Raw genomic sequence first — 21,150 nt, 5'->3', positions numbered from 1 at the left:
AATCTTCGCCTCCCGGGTTCAAGCAATTCTCATGCCTCAGCCTCTCCAGTAGCTAGGATTACAGGCATGCATCACCACACCCAGCTAATTTTTGTATTTTTAGTAGAGATGGGGTTTCACCATGTTGGCCAGGCTGGTCTCAAACTCCTAGCCTCAAGTGATCCACCCGCCTTGGCCTCCCAAAGTGCTGGGATTACAGGTATGAGTCACCGCGCTGGGCCATCACTTAATATTTTTATTAAAAAATATGTGAATTCTGGCCGGGCACAGTGGCTGACACCTGTAATCCCAGCACAGCACTTTGGGAGGCCAAGGTGAGTGGATCACCTGAGGTCAGGAGTTCAAGACCAGCCTGGTCAACATGGCAAAACTGTCTCTACCAAAAATACAAAAATTACCCTGGCATGGTGGTGCACCTCTATAGTCCCAGCTACTCAGGAGGCTGAGGCAGGAGAATCTATTGAACTTGGGAGGCAGCGGCTGTAGTGAGCCAAGATCATGCTATTACACTCCAGCCTGGGTGACCGAGTGAGACTCTGTCTCAAAAAAAAACCACAAAAATTTTGTAAATTCTAAGTGTAAAGGTACAACAAATTTCATGTAATCAATTCAATAAACTTTCATTATTCAGAATTTTTTGGATGTGAGAATTGAAGATGAAGGACTGGGGACCTGAATTAGTAGTAATGTGATCCCATTTGTTAGAAAGGAAGGAACTAACATATACATAAAATATTTTTCTGGAAGCTTTTACAAAACATTTTCAATGATTATCTCTGAGAAGTAGAAATATAAGAAAAGAGGGCTACTTGTCACTTAAACTTCTACCATTTTTTGAAGATTTTATCAGGAAATATATTACTTTATAACTACAATTTCTTTTTTTTTTTTTTTTTTTTTTTTGAGACGGAGTCTCGCTTTGTCGCCCAGGCTGGAGTGCAGTGGCCGGATCTCAGCTCACTGCAAGCTCCGCCTCCCGGGTTTGCGCCATTCTCCTGCCTCAGCCTCCCGAGTAGCTGGGACTACAGGCGCCCACCACCTCGCCCGGCTAGTTTTTTGTATTTTTAGTAGAGACGGGGTTTCACCATATTAGCCAGGATGGTCTCGATCTCCTGACCTCGTGATCCGCCCGTCTCGGCCTCCCAAAGTGCTGGGATTACAGGCTTGAGCCACCGCGCCCGGCCAATATAACTACAATTTCTAAACAAAAATAGTAAAACTAAGATTGTAAACTATTTCTCAATTCCTTTACACATTTTACCAACCTATGTAACTTTTTTATAGCTAACTCATTTCCTATAAGTTCACTGGCAGTCTGAGGTTGATACTTTTCTGTCCAAAGCATGTCTTCAGTTCCAGAATCTAAAGCAAAAAAAAAAAAAAAAAAAAAATTAAGGTATTCATTCCTTGACATAAACATATATGAATTATTACTCATTTACATTATTATTACAATGTCACAGTAGGTATTTGCAGAAATATTTATATTTACAAAATGCCAGAGGTAATTTTAAAACAACATTACATTTAAAATTCTTCACACCAAACCCTTCCCCCTAAAAAACAATAACCACCATAATCTTATTAAAATATTAAAGTGCACACTTAAACATTGTTGGTTTTTTTTTTTTCTTTTAGGGTTACCATCTGGCCCAGCAATCCCATTACTGGGTATATACCCAGAGGAAAATAAACTGTTCTATCAAAAAGATACATGTACTCACATGTTTATCAGCACTATTTAGAATAGCAAAGACACTGAACCTGGGAGACGGAGGTTGCAGTGAGCCAGGATTGTGCCACTGCACTCCAGCCTGAGCACTTGAGCAACAGAGTGAGAGTCCATCTCAAAAAAAAAAAAAAAAAAAAAAAAAAGCAAAAACATGGAATCAACCTAAGTGCCCAAAAATGGTGGATTGGATAAAGAATTTGTAGGACATATATACACCATGGGATAGTATGCAGCCATAAAAAAGAAATAACTCATATCCTTTGCAGCAACATGGTTGCAGCTGGAGGCCATTATCTATCTATGCAGAAACAGAAAACCAAATACTTCACGTTCTCGTTTTTTTTTTTTTTTGAGACGGAGTCTCGCTCTGTAGCCCAGGCTGGAGTGCAGTGGCCGGATCTCAGCTCACTGCAAGCTCCGCCTCCCGGGTTCACGCCATTCTCCGGCCTCAGCCTCCCGAGTAGCTGGGACTACAGGCGCCCGCCACCTCGCCCGGCTAGTTTTTTGTATTTCTTAGTAGAGACGGGGTTTCACCATGTTAGCCAGGATGGTCTCGATCTCCTGACCTCGTGATCCGCCCATCTCGGCCTCCCAAAGTGCTGGGACTACAGGCTTGAGCCACCGCGCCCGGCCCATGTTCTCGTTTATAAGCAGAACCTAAACACTGGGTACACATGGACATAAAGATGGGAACAAAAGACAATGGAGGCTACGTGTGATGGCTCACACCTATAATCCCAGCACTTTGGGAGGCCAAGGCAGGTAGACCACTTGAACCCAGGAGATCGGGATTGGCCTGGGCAACATAGTGTTACCCTGTCTCTTAACAACAAAAAGACACTGGGGACTACAAAAGGGAGGAGGGAAGAAGTGAGGACAAGGGTTGAAAAACTATCTATTGGGCACTATGCTCACTATTTGGGTGACAGGTTCAATTGAAGTCCAAATCTCAGCGACATGGAATTTATCCATGTGACAAACCTGCACATGTGCAGGTCGAAAATTAAAAATAGTTTTTTCTTTTTTTAAGAGATGAGGTCTTGCTATGCTGTCCAGGCTGGACTGCAGTGGCTATTCACAAGTATGAACACATCTCCCTGCATTCCTGAACTTTGGACCTCAAGCTCCCACCCCAGCCTCCTGAGTAGGTGGGACTACAGATGTGAGTCACCACAACCAGCAATATTTAAATTTTTAATAACCACTGAAGAAACATGAACGATGAGAAATAATCTGTGACATAAAACCAATAATCAGGCTGGGTGCAGTGGCTCATGCCTATAATCCCAGCACTTTGGGAGGCCGAGGAGGGCGGATCACTTGAGGTCAGGAGTTTGAGATCAGCCTGGCCAACATGGTGAAACCCCATCTCTACTAAAAATACAGAAAGTAGGCTGGGCTCGGTGGTTCACATCTGTAATCCCAGCAGTTTGGGAGGTCGAGGTGGGCAGATCACTTGAGGTCAGGAGTTCGAGACCAGCCTGGCCAACATGGTGAAACCCCGTCTCTACTAAAAATATAAAAATTAGCCGGGCATGGTGGCGCATGCCTGTAGTCACAGCTACTAAAGAGGGTGAGGCAGGAGAATAGCTTGAACCTGGGAGGTGGAGGTTGCAGTGAGCCGAGATCGTGCCACTGCACCCCAACCTGGGCGACAGAGCGAGACTTCGTCTCAAAAAAAAAAAGCTGGGCACGGTGGCTCACAGCTGTAATCCCAGCACTTTGGGAGGCTGAGGCAGGTGGATCACAGGTCAGGAGATGGAGACCATCCTGGCTAACACGGTGAAACCCCATCTCTACTAAAAATACAAAAAATTAGCCAGGCATGGTGGCGTGAGCCTGTAGTCCCAGCTACTTGGAAGACTGAGGCAGAAGGATGGCGTGAACCCGGGAGGCGGAGCTTTCAGTGAGCCAAGATCATGCCACTGCACTCCAGCCTGGGTGACAGAGCAAGACTCTGTCTCAAAAAAAAAAAAAAAATGCATCAAGTAGCTGAGCATGGTAGTGGGCGCTCACTCGGGAGGCTGACGCAGAAGAATCACTTGAACTCGGGAGGTGGAGGCTGCAGTGAGTCCAGATCATGCTAGCACAGTCCAGCCTGGGCAACAGAGTGAATCCATCTCAAAAAATTAAATAAATAAATAAATAACAAAACAATAATCTACAGAACAACAGTGGCATAATCTTATTGGACCCTCTTTTAACCCTGAAAAGAAACATTAAAACATCCTATAAAGTCAACCTGGGAAAATGGAGAAAGATGCCACATTCCCAGTTGAGAAGACTACTGTAAAGATGCCACTTCTCTCCATTAAGCTATAGATAATTGTAAAATTAAAATCTCAACAGGATTTATGGGGTAAGGTAAACTGTAGTCCATCGAATAAAGCAAATACATAAAAATTATTTTAAAAATAATGATAAGAGACTTGCCATATCAAATACTAAAACATGCTATAGGTTGAGTATCCCTTATCTGAAATGCTTGGGACCAGAAATTTTCCAACTGAATTTAATGAGATATCCCTAGGATGAGGCCGAAGTCTAAACATGGAATTCACTTATGTTTCATATACACCTGTACACACAGCCTGAAAGTAATTTTATACAATATTTTAAATAATTTTGTGCAAGAAAAAAAGTTTTGTCCCCATTTTGACTGTCACCTGTCCAGAAGAGGTTAGGTGTGGAATTTTCTTTTTTCTTGAAACAGGGTCTTGCTCTGTCACCCAGCCTGGAGTAGTGGTGAATCATGGCTCACTATAGCCTTAACCTCAAGTGATCCTCTCGCATCAGCCTCCCATGGAGCTGAGACTACAGGCATGTGCCACCATGCCTAGCCAATTTTTTTTTTTTTTTTTTTTTTTGTAAAGGTGTGGTCTCCCTATCTTGCCCAGCCTGGCCTCAAACTCCTGGGCTCAAGCAATGCTCCTACCTCGGCCTCTCAAAGCGCTGGGATTATAGGGATGAGCCATGGTGCCCAGGCCCAGATATGGAATTTTCCACTTATGGCACCATGTCAGCACTCAAAACGTTTTGGATTTTGGAGCATTTCAAATTTCAGATTTTTGGATTAGGGATACTCATCCTGTATAAAGCTATATAAATGAATTAAATCAATAGCATACTTTGGAAAAGCTATATAAACTGAATGGGGCTGGGCACAGTGGCTCACGCCTGTAATCCCAGTACTTTGGGAGGCCGAGGCGGGCGGATAACCTGAGGTCAGGAGTTCAAAACCAGCCTGACCAACATGGAGAAACCCGGTCTCTACTAAAAATACAGAATTAGCCAGGCATGGTGGACCATGCCTGTAATCCCAGCTACTCGGGAGGCTGAGGCAGGAGAATCGCTTAAATCCAGGAGGCAGAGGTTGCAGTGAGCCAAGATCACGCCATGGCACTGCAGCCTGGGCAAAAAGAGCAAAACTCTGTCTCAAAAATAGTAAATAAATAAAATAAACTGAATGGGAACATGTCAGAGATATGTGAAACATGCACACACATATAAAATATTTTACATGTACACACATGTAAAATAATATGTATGGGATAATACCAGATTTTCTTTTTACTTTGTTACGTTTTCTTTTTTTCCCCCCTAGACGGAGTCTTGCTCTGTCACCTGGGCTGCAGTGCAGTGGCGAGATCTTGGCTCACTGCAGCCTCTGCCTCCTGGATTCAAGCAATTCTCCTGCCTCAGCCTCCCAAGTAGCTGGGGTGGCACGCGCCACCACACCTGGTTAATTTTTGTATGTTTAGTAGAGACAGGGTTTTGCCACGTTGGCCAGGCTGGTCTCAAACTCCTGACCTCAGATGATCCGCCCACCTTGGCCTCCCAAAGTGCTGGGATTACAGGTATGAGCCACTGCACCCGGCCACTGTGTTACTTTTTTTTTTAACTTTTTAGTTTTAAAATTGTCATCCCTTCACTTGAGGTCAGGAGCTTGAGACCAGCCTGGCCAACATGGCGAAACCCCATCTCTACTAAAAATACCAAAAAAAAAAAAAAAATGTCATCTTTGCACAAGGGGCCATGCTAATTTTCTCTGTATCATTCCAATTTTAGTATACGTGCTGCTGAAGCAAGCACAATACCAGATTTTTTTAAAAGCACATATATTGGCCGTGTGCAGTGGCTCATGCCTGTATTCCCAGCACTTTGGGAGGCCAAAGCGGGCAGATCAATTGAGGTCAGGAGTTCGAGACCTGCCTGGGCAACACAGTGAAACCCTGTCTCTATTGAAAATACAAAAATTAGCCGGGCGTGGTGGCGCGCACCTCTCATCCCAGCTACTTAGAAGGCTGAGGCAGGAGAATCACTCGAATCCGGGAGGCAGAGGTTGTAGTGAGCTGAGATCAGGCGAGTGACGGAGAGAGATGCTGTCTCAAAAAATAAAAAAAAAAAGCACATATATTTATAGAAGCACAGAAAAATCAAAGACTGAACACTTATCTGTTAATATGGCCATTTGTAAGCCCATAATCCATGAGGTTCTATTTATTTCAAAGACATAATTATTTTTTGAAAGTTGCAATAAGAAAAAAAAAAGAGAGAGACAGAGAAGGAAAGAATGAGAAGTTAAAAAACAAAAGAGTTCTAGGACTAGAAGGAAAAACTCGAATTTACCAGGAATGGAAGATATTAATATTTCTGGTGCAGACTGTCATCATCTAATTATTAGAATATCAAAATCTGCACTTTGGGAGGCCAAGGTGGGTGGATCACCTGAGGTCAGGAGTTTGAGACCAGCCTGGCCAACATGGTAAAATCCTGTCTCTACTAAAAATATAAAAATTACCTGGGCGTGGCCAGGCACGGTGGCTCACACCTGTAATCTCAGCACTTTGGGAGGCTGAGGTGGGTGAATCATGAGGTCGGGAGTTCGAGACCAGCCTGGCCAATCCCGTCTCTACTAAAAATACAAAAAATTAGCTGGCGTGGTGGCGGGCTCCAGCCCGGACAGCTGTGCAAGACTCCATCTCAAACAAACAAACAAAAAATTATCTGGGTGTAGAGGTGGGCGCCTGTAATCCCAGCTACCCAGGAGGCTGAAGCAAGAGAATCGCCTGAACCCAGGAAGTGGAGGAAGGTTGCAGTGAGCCAAGATCGTGCCATTGCACTCCAGCCTGGGCGACAAGAGTGAAACTGTGCCTCAAAAAAAGAAAAAAAAAAGAAAAAGAAAATCTAAAATTAAAATACAACTGAATTAAAATTTTTAAAAAAGAATATCAAAATCTTCTACTGCTTTGGTTTCCACTTTACATGTACTCAAAGCAATCTGTTTCTTTTGGGATGTTTTAGAAAATATACCTTTGGAAGAATCTAGCTTTATCCCAGAAGAGTTGTTTATTTTGCCAAGTTCTTCTGACTTCCTATTGGTCTTCTCCAGATTTTTTGAATACTCATTTGGTTTCTTTCTTTTTGACTTAGAATTTTCTGCTTCCACGCGTTTCCTTTTGGTTTCTTTATGACTGACATCAGCCTCTAGTTCTACTTTGGGAATTAAAGAAATGCATGTACTTCTTACTAATCAACAAAAACCAGTAACATTAATATCACTTCCAAGTATCCAATAGTCTTGTAACTTTAAAATGAAAAGGCAAGCCAGGTGCAGTGGCTCAGGCCTCTCATCCCAGAACTTTGGGAGGTTGAGGTGGGTGGACTGCTTGAGTCTATACTACTGTTTGAGACCAGCCTGGGTAACATGGGGAAACCCCAGCTTTACTAAAGATAGAAAAATCAGCCAGGGGTGGTGGCGTGCACCTGTAGTCCCAGCTACTTGGGAGGCTGTGGTGGGAGGATCACATGAACCCAGGAGATCGAGGCTGCAGGGAGCCATGATCACACCACTGTACTCTAGGCTGGGTGACAAAGTGAGACTCTGTCTCTTAAAATACAAATAAATAGGCTGGGCATGGTGGCTCACACCTGTAATCCCAGCACTTTGGGAGGCCAAGGCGGGTGGATCACACCGCTGCACTCCAGCCTGGGTGACAGAGCAAGACTCCGTCTCAAAAAATAAAAATAAAAATAAATAAATAAACAAACAAATAAATAAGCCAGGCATGGTGGCTCACGTCTGTAACCCCAGCACTTTGGGAGGCTGAGGCGAGTGAATCACTTGAGGTCAGGAATTCGAGACCAGCCTGACTGACATGGTGAAACCCCATCTCTACTGAAAAATACAAAAATTAGGCATGGTGGCAGGCGCCTGTAATCCCAGCTACTAGGCAAGCTGAGACACCAGAATCACTCAAATCCAGGAGGCAGAGGTTGCAGTGAACTGAGATTGTGCCACTACACTTCAGCCTGGGTGACAGAGCAAGACTCTGTCTCAAAAAATAAATAAAATAAAATAAAATAAAAAGGCAAGAATCAAATATACTGAAAGCAAGCTGGAGATTTTAATACTTAGACTGTCTTTTATACAAGCTATATAAGCTAAAATTATCTAAGGCATTCCTTAAATGAATAATATTTCAACATAATTAAAGCTATCTTTGGGTTGGCATTTTTGGAAACTGGCAGGGATTGATGTTGCATATTGCATTGTACAAGATACTCTTACTTCAGCTGAACAACTCTTCCTGCCAACTGTAAGCAATGTTGTCTGCAGTGAACACTTCCAAGTGTCAATGGTTAAGTCTTAGTGTTTTCAAAACTGACATGTTAGGCCAGGCATGGTGGCTCATGCCTGTAATCCCAGCACTTTGGGAAGCTAAGGCGGAAGGATCACTTGAGCCCAGGAGTTCAAGACCAACCTGGGCAACATGGCAAGACCTGGTCTCTACCAAAAATACAGAAACTAGCCAGTCTCATAACCCAGTCTCAAAAAAATAAATAAAAATTTAAAAATAAAATAAGCTAGGTGCAGAGGCGCAAGCCTGTGGTCCCAGCTACTCGGGAGGCTGAGACACAGGAATCACTTGAGGTCAGGAGGCAAAGATTGCAGTGAGCCAAAGTTGCACCACTGCATTCCAGCCTGGGTGACGAGCAACACTCTGTCTCAAAAAAAAAAAAAAAAAAAAAAAAATTGGCCAAGCACAGTGGCTTACGCCTGTAATCCCAGCATTTTGGGGGCCTGAGGTGGGTGGATCACCTGAGATCAAGAGTTCAAGACCAGTCTGGCCAACATGGTGAAACCCCATCTCTACTAAAAATACAAAAATCAGCAGGGTGTCGTGGTGGGCTCCTGTAATCCCAGCTACTTAGGAGGCTGAGGCAGGAGAATCACTTGAACCCAGGAGGCGGAGGTTGCAGTGAGCCAGGTTTGTGCCATTGCACTCCAGCCTGGGCGACAGAGCAAAACTCCATCTCAGAAATAAAAATAAAAATAAAAATAAAATAATAAATAATATAAAAACTCAAAACTGGTATCTCAACATAAATGATAATAATTATCACTAACCTTGTTTACTATGACACTCAGAAGAAAGTACTTGGTGCTCAATTCGTTTTTTTAGGAGTAAGGGAAAATATTTTTTCAATGAAAATTCAGGATTTGACCACCTAATTTCCTCAAGCAAAAGATTTCTTACTTCTTCAGTAAATTCCTTCCTTGTCCTTACGAACTGCAATAAAGAATAAAATGCACAATAACAGACCATCATCTATTCATGTTAATTACAATACTACCAACCACTTTCTGTCCATCATAAATCAGTATCAACGTAAGATTAGCTTTAAGCCGGGCACAGTGGCTCACGCCTATACTCCCAGCACTTTGGGAGGCCGAGGCGGGTGGATCATCTGAGGTTAGGAGTTTTAGACCAGCCTAGCCAACATGGTGAAATCCCATGTCTACTAAAAATACAAAAATTAGCCAGGCATGGTGGCACATGCCTGTAATCCCAACTACTAGGGGGGCTGAGGCAGGAGGATCACTTGGACCTGGGAAGCAGAGGTTGCAGTGAGCTGAGATCATGCCACTGCACTCCAGCCTGGGCAACAGGTCGAGACTCCATCTCAAAAAAAAAAAAAAAATTAGCTTTAGTCACTAAATATAAAACTTACGAAGGATTAATTTATTTCTCCCTTTGAACAAATTATATCTATTAGATTATACGACCGACTTATAAAGTATCTAAATGTGCTATGTTTTTTTTTTTTTTTTTTTTTTTTTTTGTTTTTTTTTTTTGAGACGGAGTCTCGCTCTGTCACCCAGGCTGGAGTGCAGTGGCACAATCTTGGCTCACTGCAAGCTCCGCCTCCCGGGTTCACGCCATTCTCCTGCCTCAGCCTCCCGAGTAGCTGGGACTACAGGCGCCTGCCACTGCGCCCGGCTAATTTTTTTTCTATTTTTAGTAGAGACGGGGTTTCACCATCGTCTCGATCTCCTGACCTTGTGATCTGCCCGCCTCGGCCTCCCAAAGTGCTGGGATTACAGGCGTGAGCCACCGCGCCCGGCCAATGTGCTATGTTTTTAAAGCTCTATGGGTATTTAAAAGAAATGTGTGCTACAATTAGGATTTATTTTTAAATATTAGGCTGGGTGCAGTGGCTTACGGCTGTAATCCCAGCACTTTGGGAGGCCGAGGCAGGAGGATCACCTGAGGTAGGGAGTTCAAGACCAGCCTGACCAACATGGAGAAACCCGGTCTCCACTGAAAATACAAAAAACTAGCCAGGCCTGGTGGCGCATGCCTATAATCCCAGCTAGTAGGGAGGCTGAGGCAGGAGAATTGCTTGAATCTGGGAGGTGGAGGTTGTGGTGAGTCAAGATCGTACCATGGCACTCCAGCCTGGGCAACAAGAGTGAAACTCCATCTCAAAAAAAAAAAATTACACTCAGTTGGGCGCGGTGGCTTAGGTCTGTAATCCCAGCATTTTGGGAGGCCGAGACAGGCATATCCACAAGGTTAGGAGTTCAAGACCAGCCCAGCCAAAATGGTGAAACTTCATCTCTACTAAAAATACAAAAATTGGCTGGGTGTGGTGGTGTGTGCCCGTAGTCCCAGCCACTCGGGAGGCTGAAGCAGGAGAACTGCTTGAACTTAGCAGGCAGAGGTTGCAGTGAGCCAAGATTGCACCACTGCACTCCAGTCTGGGCAACAGCGAGACTCTGTCTCAAAAAAAAAAAAAAAAATTAAACTCTAGGACAACACTTGAGGCTATAAGAGTAGATATCCAAAATTTTTTTTCCTCTGCAAGATGTAAGGGAAACGCTCTACAATGGATGAGCTATTTATTTAGTACTTACCACAGCAGCAGAGTTACTGCTTTTCAACTTTGAATTCAATGTTGAAAATTCACCAAGAGCAAGAACACATTTTGAGAGATCTATCACTTTAGTGTTCAGTTCTTTAAATTTAGTTAAGAGAGGACAAGAGGGTGGTTTCAAATGCCACAAACAACACCCTAAAGAAAAATAGAAAAATATCTTAATAAACCTTATTTATATACTATCCATTTACTGAATGTCAAATATGTAAACACGAAAAGACTTGACAACTACATAATTAACACAAACGTACCAAAAACCCACTGACTATAAAGGGAACAAAATCCTACCCTCCAACAAATAGAATTAATAAAAATCACCTAGACTTCCCTCTCAGTTGTTAAAAACAAACAAATATTAACAAACTTTCCTTTCTTTTCAAATCAACCTTGATACTCAGGTTAAAACTTTTAGGAGGGCCAGGCGCAGTGGCTCACGCCTGTCATTCCAGCACTTTGGGAAGCCAAGGCAGGTGGATCACTTGAGATCAGGAGTTCGAGACCAGCCTGGCCAACATGGTGAAACCCTTTCTCTACTAAAAATACAAAAATTAGCCAGGCATGGTGGTGCACACCTGTAATCCCAGCTACTCAGGAGGCTGAGGCAAGAGAATTGCTTGAACCCAGGAGACAAGGTTGCAGTGAGCTGAGATCCCGTCACTGCACTCCAGCCTGGGCGATAGAGCAAGACTCTGTCTAAAAAAAAAAAGAAAAAGAAAAACCATTTAGGAGGCAGTTAGCATCCTGGTCTAAAGCTAAACTTTGAAGTTAGACCAGGATTCAAACCCAACCTCTGCCACTTACTAACCTTGTGAGCACTGGCAAGATCCTATATCTTAAGTTTCTTCACCCTCACATTCAAAGTGAGGGTGATAATTATAATACTCAGCCTCTTAAAGAGTTGTTATTAGGATTAAACTAGATATGTATATGAATTGCTCAGCACAATTCCAGACAATAGTAAGCGTTCAATAATTCTGAAGGGTGTAAGAGAGGTTCCCTCTGTGCTTGCCTCTCTGCTCATCTACAAATAGATATGCTAAGTTTTATAGCAGCACTCCTGTGAAAATGAGTTTATCGGCCGGGCGCGGTGGCTCAAGCCTGTAATCCCAGCACTTTGGGAGGCCGAGACGGGCGGATCATGAGGTCAGGAGATCGAGACCATCCTGGATAACCCAGTGAAACCCCGTCTCTACTAAAAAATACAAAAAAAAAAAAATTAGCCGGGCGAGGTGGCGGGCGCCTGTAGTCCCAGCTACGAGGGAGGCTGAGGCAGGAGAATGGTCTAAACCCGGGAGGCGGAGCTTGCAGTGAGCTGAGATCCGGCCACTGTACTCCAGCCTGGGCGACAGAGCCAGACTCCGTCTCAAAAAAAAAAAAAAAAGAAAATGAGTTTATCAAAATGAGGCAAGAAAAGCATAACTAATTCCTACAGTTGAAGATACTATTCGAAAATGCTACATGGCTGGGCGCGGTGGCTCAAGCCTGTAATCCCAGCACTTTGGGAGGCCGAGACGGGTGGATCACAAGGTCAGGAGATCGAGACCATCCTGGCTAACACGGTGAAACCCCATCTCTACTAAAAAATACAAAAAACTAGCCGGGCGAGGTGGCGGGCGCCTGTAGTCCCAGCTACTCAGGAGGCTGAGGCAGGAGAATGGCGTAAACCCGGGAGGTGGAGCTTGCAGTGAGCTGAGATCCGGCCACTGCACCCCAGCCTGGGCGACAGAGCAAGACCCCGTCTCAAAAAAAAAAAAAAAAAAAAAAAAAGAAAATGCTACATAAAGCTGTACTAGTAAAAAAAAAACAAGAAAGTCTTCATCAATTGAATGGCCAGTGGCAGAGATGGAAAATAAGAAGTAGAATAAATTACTGAAAAGACTAGCTGGGAAATTCCCACGTACAGAAGAGAGGCTAAACTTTTTTTTTTTTTTTTGAGACAGGGTCTCGCTCTGTCACCTAGGCTGGAATGCAGTGGCATGATCATGGCTCACTGTAGCCTTGACCTCCTAGGCTCAAGTGATCCTCCCACCTCAGCCTCCCGAGTAGCTGGGACTACAGACACGCACCATCATGTCTAGCAAATTTTAATTAATTAATTTAGTTAGTTAGTTTAGAGACAGGATCTTGCTGTGTTGCCCAGGCTGGTCTCAAACTCCTGGGCTCAAGCTCTTCTCCTGCATTGGCCTCTCAAAGTTCTGGGATTACAGGCATGAGACACCGCACCCAGCCTATACCATTTTACACAAGAAACTGGAGCATCCATGAGTGCTGGTATCCACAAGGTGGTCCTCGAAACAAACCCCATGGATAGTGAGAGAAATTGTCCTTAAAATTCCCACTAAAGTTACCATAAGAATGATAATTAAACCACAGCCTCATCTTTAAGAAACTTACATAGTTTAATGTTACTGCTAACAGTTGAAGAGTAAATATTCAATAATAAAAAACAAACTTACCATCATCCTTTTGTTGTACGTGAACGACTCGCTGGAAACTGGTACTCACTGCATTGTACACATCCAATGCAGCAGCTTTCTTCGCAATTTGCCGTTTCAACAAATCTGGCAAACCACTCATTAGGAAGTCACGCTTTGCTTTGCATTGAACATCATAATCCTGAGATTTTTCAGATATATCTTGACTTTTAAGAAAATGATGTGAAAATGAAAAGCTAAGGTTATAAACATTTAAAGGAATAAACTATCTAGAAAATAAATATTTTTAGGGCTGGGCATGGTGGCTCATGCCTGTAATATAAGTACTTTGAGAGGCCAAGGTGGGCGGATCACTTAAGGCAAGGAGTTCAAGACCATCCTGGCCAACATGGTGAAACCCCATCTCTACTAAAAATACAAAAATTAGCCAGGTGTGGTGGCACGTGCCTGTAATCCCAGCTACTTGGGTGGCTGAGGCACGAGAATCACTTGAGCCTAGAAAGCAGAGGTTGCAGTAAGCCAAGATTGCGCCACTGTACTCTAGCCTTCCAGCCTGAGCGAGAGAGTGAAACTGTCTCAAAAAAACAAAAACAAAAACAAAACAAAAACCAGAAAAGAGAAGAAACACTTTGAAATTTAATTTTTAAAAATTAAATAAATTGGCAGGGCGTGGTGGCTCACGCCTATAATACTAGCACTTTGGGAGGCCAAGGAAGGTGGATCACCTGAGGTCAGGAGTTCGAGACTAGCCTGGCCAACATGACGAAACCCCGTCTCTACTAAAAATACAAAAATTAGCTGGGCATGGTGGTGGGTGCCTGTAATCCCACCTACTCAGGATGCTGAGGCAGGAGAATGGCTTAAACCCGGGGGCAGAGGTTGCAGGGAGCCAAGATCATACCACTTCACTCCAGCCTGGGTGAAAGAGGGAGACTCCATTTCAAAAAAAAAAAAATTAAATTAAATTAAATTAATAAGATGTATTAAATTCAATAAATTAATATTTTAGGTAATACATTTACCTAAATATAAAATATATATTAGGTAATTTTATATAAAATATTTAAATGTTAGCTTTATGTATAAAATATAATTATATAAATAATTCATATAATCTATATATAATTATATTAAAATTTTACGTTTTAGAATTTATATAAAATATTGACAAATATTAATTTTATTAAATTTAATTAATACATTTAGGTAATAAAATTACCTAAAATATTAGCTGGTCAAATTCTTTTTTGCTTATCACAAAAATGAAAGTCTACCCATGTTACGAAATTAAGGCCGAGGCCGGGCGAGGTGGCTCAAGCCTGTAATCCCAGCACTTTGGGAGGCCGAGACAGGCGGATCACGAGGTCAGGAGATCGAGACCATCCTGGCTAACCCGGTGAAACCCCGTCTCTACTAAAAAATACAAAAAACTAGCTGGGCGAGGTGGCGGGCGCCTGTAGTCCCAGCTACACGGGAGGCTGAGGCAGGAGAATGGTGTAAACCTGGGAGGTGGAGCTTGCAGTGAGCTGAGATCCGGCCACTGCACTCCAGCCCGGGTGACAGAGCAAGACTCCGTCTCAAAAAAAAAAAAAAGAAATTAAGGCCGGGCACGGTGGCTCAAGTCTGTAATCCCAGAACTTTGGGAGGCCGAGACAGGCGGATCACAAGGTCAGGAGATCGAGAGCATCTTGTCTAACACGGTGAAACCCCATCTCTACTAAAAAATACAAAAAAAATAGCCGGGCGAGGTGGCGGGCCCCTGTAGTCCCAGCTACTCGGAAGGCTGAGGCAGGAGAATGGTGTAAACCCGGGAGGTGGAGCTTGCAGTGAGCTGACATCCGGCCACTACACTCCAGCCTGGACAACAGAGCAAGACTCCGTCTCAAAAAAAAAAAAAAAAAGAAATTAAATAAAAATAAGTATGTATAGAAAAAAGTGACTTAAAGGACATCCACCAAAATGTTAATGGGGGCTATCTTTGGGTGGTAGGTGAGTTTTCTCCCTCTTGTCTTTTGTTTTCTTGCTAAACAATCAGAAAAAAAAAATCACTGTCATATAACAAAAAGTTAATACAAGAACTTCTGATGCAATATTGTTACCAATGTAACAGCAGGAAAAGTAGGGTCCTTATTATTGTCTCAGTTTTGCCCAGTTTATCTTCAGATTGCAAATCATAGGAAGGCTGACTACAGTGGTAGAAGACGGAGAAAGAAAAAAGGGTGGGGAGAATGGGAGGTTGGAGTGGTTGAAGATGGTGTGTCACAGCTTATATGTCCCTCCTAGCCTGCCTGTAGAAAGAACAAGACTCGGCCGGGCGCGGTGCCTCAAGCCTGTAATCCCAGCACTTTGGGAGGCCGAGACGGGTGGATCACAAGGTCAGGAGATCGAGACCATCCTGGCTAACCCGGTGAAACCCCGTCTCTACTAAAAAATACAAAAAACTAGCCGGGTGAGGTAGCAGGCGCCTGTAATCCCAGCTACTCGGGAGGCTGAGGCAGGAGAATGGTGTAAACCCGGGAGGCGGAGCTTGCAGTGAGCTGAGATCTGGCCACTGCACTCTAGCCTGGGCGACAGAGCGAGACTCCGCCTAAAAAAAAAAAAAAAAAAAAGAAAAAGAAAGAAAGAACAAGACTCGCAATACTCTGTGCAATTAGATGTTTGGGCTGGTAATTCAAAAGAGGCTACAAAAACTTTTTCTGTATTTGTTTTCCTTTCCTCTTTGAGTGAAATGAAGGGAAAATAGGCTATGAAGCCAGACAGATATTGAATGAGATATCTCTTTTCTTTTTTACTGTTTTTTTTTTTTTTTTTTTTTTTTTGAGACGGAGTCTCGCTCTGTCGCCCAGGCTGGAGTGCAGTGGCCGGATCTCAGCTCACTGCAAGCTCCGCCTCCCGGGTTCACGCCATTCTCCTGCCTCAGCCTCCCGAGTAGCTGGGACTACAGGTGCCCGCCACCTCGCCCGGCTAGTTTTTTTTTTTTGTATTTTTTTAGTAGAGACGGGGTTTCACTGGGTTAGCCAGGATGGTCTCGATCTCCTGAACTCGTGATCCGCCCACCTCGGCCTCCCAAAGTGCTGGGATTACAGGCTTGAGCCACAGCGCCCGGCCTTCTTTTTTACTGTTAATTGGAGGGAAGGAGGAAAAGATGGGTATACTTGTAGTTAAATTAGTATGTCCCTATAGCAGAAGGTAGGTGTTAAGGAGAGGGGTACAAGGTACTAATATAAAATATATATGTTATATATGATGTATCATATGTTACATATATATTACATGCATATACATATGTTACACACATAGAAATAGTTTTAAATGTTTGTGTGTGTGTACACATATACATACGTATATATCTGGTATGGTTTGGATGTGTGTCCCCTCCAAATCTCATACTGAAATACAAACCAGGTGCAGTGGCTCACGCCTGTAATCCCAGAACTTTGGGAGGCTGAGGTGGACAGATCACCTGAGGTCAGGAGTTCAAGACCAGCCTGGCCAACATGGCGAAACCCCATCTCTACTAAAAATACAAAAATAAGTTGGCTGTGGTGGCAGGTGCCTGTAATCCCAGCTACTCGGGAGGCTGAGGCAGGGAGAATCGCTTTAACCCAGGAGGCGGAGGTTGCAGTGAGTCGAGATGGCATTCCAGCCTGGGCGAGAGAGGGAGATTCCATCTCAAAAAAACAAAAACAAAAACAAAACAAAAAAAAACAACCTCCAATGTTGGAGGCAGGCCTAGGTGTTTGGGGTCACAGGGACAGATCCCTCATGAATGGCTTGGTGCTGTCCTCACAGTAATGAGTAAGTTCTCAATCTATTAGCTCACCCGAGAGATGGTTGTTTAAAAAAGGCTGGCACCTCCTCCTCTCTCTTGCTACTTCTCTGGCCATGTGACAGGCCTGCTCTCCCTTCACCTTCTGCCATGAGTTAAAGATTCCTGAGGCCTCACCAACAGCCGAGCCGATGCTGGTGCCATGCTTGCACAACCTATAGAGCTGAGCCAAATTAAACCTCTTTTCTCTATAAATTACCCAGTCTTAGGTATTCGTTTATGGGAATGCAAAACAGACAAACACAATATCCTAACTTTATCTACTGAAAAGGCCTAGAAGCACTGCCACATAAGGAGCAATGAATTTAATGAACACCTAGACCTTCATCTCTAATTACCATCCTCCACAAAAAGGAACCAGGGGTCCGTAGAGAAATGGCTTACTGCAGAGCTGAGACAGGGCAAGTAAAACAGAAGCCTAGAATATCTTCCTGTTCGAGAAATTAAGAAATGCTCCATAAATTATGAGGACTTATCAAAGGGACATAGAAACCAAGCTGAAGAGCTCACACTGGCCAAATTAAAAACAATTTGAGCATCAAAATAAGTAATATGAATGGGTTATAATCCACTAAATAAAATAAAAATGAAGAGGTAAGTAAATAAACTGAGGAGGGCCGGGCGCGGTGGCTCAAGCCTGTAATCCCAGCACTTCGGGAGGCCGAGACGGGCGGATCACGAGGTCAGGAGATCGAGACCATCCTGGCTAACACGGTGAAACCCCGTCTCTACTAAAAAAAAGTACAAAAAACTAGCCGGGCGAGGTGGCGAGCGCCTGTAGTCCTAGCTACTCGGGAGGCTGAGCCAGGAGAATGGCGTAAACCCGGGAGGCGGAGCTTGCAGTGAGCAGAGATCCGGCCACCGCACTCCAGCCTGGGTGACAGAGCGAGACTCCGTCTCAAAAAAAAAAAAAAAAAAAAAAAAAAATCTTAAAGGCCGGGCGCGGTGGCTCACGCCTGTAATCCCAGCGCTTTGGGAGGCCGAGGCGGGCGGATCACAAGGTCAGGAGATCGAGACCACGGTGAAACCCCGTCTCTACTAAAAATACAAAAAATTAGCCGGGCGCGGTTGTGGGCGCCTGTAGTCCCAGCTACTCGGGAGGCTGAGGCAGGAGAATGGCGTGAACCCGGGAGGCGGAGCTTGCAGTGAGCCGAGATCTCGCCACTGCACTCCAGCCTGGGCGACAAAGCGAGACTCCGTCTCAAAAAAAAAAAAAAACTAAAAAATAAACTGAGGAGATAAAAAAGCTCTTCCTTATAGCGGCCAATTAACAAATAAAGAAAGAATGACTGCAGTGGAGAATCACCATTTGGAAACCATCATCATGTGGTTAATTCCATTGGAATTCGTCAACATTAAGGCCCATAATTGGCCGGGCACGGTGGCTCAAGCCTGTAATCCCAGCACTTTGGGAGGCCGAGACGGGCGGATCACGAGGTCAGGAGATCGAGACCATCCTGGCTAACACGGTGAAACCCCGTCTCTACTAAAAAATACAAAAAACTAGCCGGGCAAGGTGGCGGGCGCCTGTAGTCCCAGCTACTCGGGAGGCTGAGGCAGGAGAATGGTCTAAACCCGGGAGGCGGAGCTTGCAGTGAGCTGAGATCCGGCCACTGCACCCCAGCCTGGGCGACAGAGCAAGACTCTGTCTCAAAAAAAAAAAAAAAAAAGGCCCATAATTGAAGGTTTGATGAGAAACAAGATTTTGGCATTTGGCCAGGTACAGTGGCTCACATTTGTAACCCCAGCCAGGAGTTCAAGACCAGCCTGGGCAAAATAGTAAGATCTAGTCTCTATTTTTAAAAAAGCAAAAGAGGCCAGGCAAGGTGGCTCACGCCTGTAATCCCAGCACTTTAGGAGGCTGAGTTGAGCAGATAACTTGAGACCAGGAGTTTGAGACAGCCTGGCCAACATGGCAAAACCCTGTCTCTACTAAAAATACAAAAATTAGGCCGGGCGCGGTGGCTCAAGCCTGTAATCCCAGCACTTTGGGAGGCCGAGACGGGCGGATCACAAGGTCAGGAGATCGAGACCATCCTGGCTAACACGGCGAAACCCCGTCTCTACTAAAAAAACACAAAAAATTAGCCGGGCGAGGTGGCGGCGCCTGTGGTCCCAGCTACTCGGGAGGCTGAGGCAGGAGAATGGCGGGAACCCGGGAGGCGGAGCTTGCAGTGAGCTGAGATCTGGCCACTGCACTCCAGCCTGGGCGACAGAGCGAGACTCCGTCTCAAAAAAAAAAAAAAAAAAAAAAAAACACAAAAATTAGCCAGGTATGGTGGAGGATACCTGTAATCCCAGCTACTCGGGAGGCTAAGGCACAAAAATCGCTTGAACCTGGGAGGTAGAGGTTGCAGTGAGCCAAGATGGTGCCATTGCACTCCAAAGCAGTCCTCCTGTCTTGACCCTTGACCTCCTGGTCTCAAGCAATCTGCCTACTTCCGCCTCCCAGAGTATTGGGATTATAGGCGTGAGCCACTCTGCCTGGCCTACGCTTAGGAATTTTTTTTTTTTTTTTTTTTTTTTTTTTGAGACAGAGTCTCGCTCTGTCGCCCAGGCTGCAGTGCAGTGGTGTGATCTCGGCTCACTGCAAGCTCCGCCTCCCGGGTCCACGCCATTCTCCTGCCTCAGCCTCCCAAGTAGCCGGGACTACAGGCGCCCACCACCGCGCCCAGATAATTTTTTGTATTTTTAGTAGAGATGGGGTTTCACTGTGTTAGCCGGGATAGTCTCAATCTCCTGACCTTGTGATCCACCCACCTCGGCCTCCCAAAGTGCTGGGATTATAGGCATGAGCCACCACGCCCGGCCCAGAATTTTTTAATATATATTTTTTAAAATATATTTTTTAAATAATGATTTTTTAATACATCATTTGCAAATAAGGATAGTTTTACTTCTCCCTTTCCAAACCTTTATGTCCTTTAATATATTCTTCTTTCCTAATTGAACTATCCAGGACCTCTAGTAAGAGATGTCTTAGAGCATGGAGGATGTTATGATAAGTGAAATAAGCTGAACACAGAAAGATAAATACCCCATATTCTCACTCCTATGTGGAAGCTAAAAAAGTTAACCTTAGCCTGGGTAACACAGCAACAACTTGTGTCTACCAAAAAAACAATTAGCTGGACACGGTGGTGCACATCTGTGGTTCCAGCTATTTGGGAGGCTGAGATGGAAGGATCACTTGAACCCAGGAGGTCGAGGCTGCAGTGAACTGTGAGCGCACCACTGCACTCCAGCCTGGGCAACAGAGCAAGTCGCTGTCTCAAAAAAAAAAAAAAAAAAAAAAAGAAAGAAAGAAAAGAAAAAGAAATCTTATAGAAGTAGAAAGTAGAATAGTGGTTAATAGAGGTAGCAGAGGGGAGGGGAGAGGGAGACGTAGCCAGAGGTTGGTTAACAGATATAAAAGTATAGCTAGATAGGAAGAATAACTTCAAGTGTTCTACAGGGCTAATAAAACAAAAATTTATTATATATTTTCAAATTTTGAAGAGCAAAAAAAAAATTTTTTTTTAACGACCGGGTCTAGCTCTGTTACCCAAGCTGGAGTACAGTGGCATGATAACAGCTCACTGCAGCCATGACCTCCCAGGCTCATGTGCACCTCCTGTCTCAGTCTCCCAAGTAGCTGCGCCTATAGGCATACACCACCATGCCTGGCTAGTTTTTTATTTTTTTTTATAGAGATGGAGTCCCACAATGCTGCTCAGGCTGGTATTTTTCTGTTTTTATACCAATACAACACACTTCTATTACTGTAGGTTTGTTCAATGTCTTGAAATCAGGTAGTGTAAAGGCCTTCAAATTTTTCTTCTTTTTCAAGATTATCTTATCTATTCTAGGTTCTTTATGGTATATCCATACAATGAATACTACTGAGCAAAAATATAGCCAGGCACGGCGGTTCACACCTGTAATCCCAG

At 44.1% G+C, this 21,150-nt stretch overlaps 2 protein-coding genes and 1 non-coding gene across 10 annotated transcripts in view; 1 reads left to right on the top strand and 2 right to left on the bottom strand.

The window, feature by feature from the left end:
* The window catches only part of COPRS (coordinator of PRMT5 and differentiation stimulator), a 415,601-nt gene that overhangs the window by 133,023 nt on the left and 261,428 nt on the right, over positions 1-21,150 (top strand). The window lies entirely within an intron of this gene.
* Positions 1-21,150, bottom strand: part of ATAD5 (ATPase family AAA domain containing 5) — a 69,862-nt gene that overhangs the window by 28,735 nt on the left and 19,977 nt on the right. For 6 of the 8 annotated variants that reach the window (XM_050763773.1, XM_050763775.1, XM_050763778.1 and 3 more), the window contains 5 exons: positions 13,414-13,598; positions 10,935-11,092; positions 9,144-9,306; positions 7,046-7,228; positions 1,266-1,362 (listed from right to left, as the gene is read on the bottom strand). In XM_050763773.1, coding sequence (XP_050619730.1) covers positions 1,266-1,362; positions 7,046-7,228; positions 9,144-9,306; positions 10,935-11,092; positions 13,414-13,598 — 786 coding nt within the window. The remainder of the gene's footprint in view (positions 1-1,265; positions 1,363-7,045; positions 7,229-9,143; positions 9,307-10,934; positions 11,093-13,413; positions 13,599-21,150) is intronic. The other 2 variants (XM_050763776.1, XM_050763774.1) reach the window with 1 other exon arrangement.
* On the bottom strand, positions 5,721-5,824 carry LOC126939988 (U6 spliceosomal RNA). Its single transcript, XR_007720522.1, has one exon. It is a non-coding gene; the product is annotated as a U6 spliceosomal RNA (small nuclear RNA).

The sequence above is a fragment of the Macaca thibetana genome, chromosome 16 (assembly GCF_024542745.1).
Source record: "Macaca thibetana thibetana isolate TM-01 chromosome 16, ASM2454274v1, whole genome shotgun sequence".
In the NCBI taxonomy this organism is placed as follows: Eukaryota; Metazoa; Chordata; class Mammalia; order Primates; family Cercopithecidae; genus Macaca; species Macaca thibetana.
The sequence above is the reverse complement of the archived record's forward strand: the minus strand, read 5'-3'. Positions and strand labels throughout refer to the sequence as shown.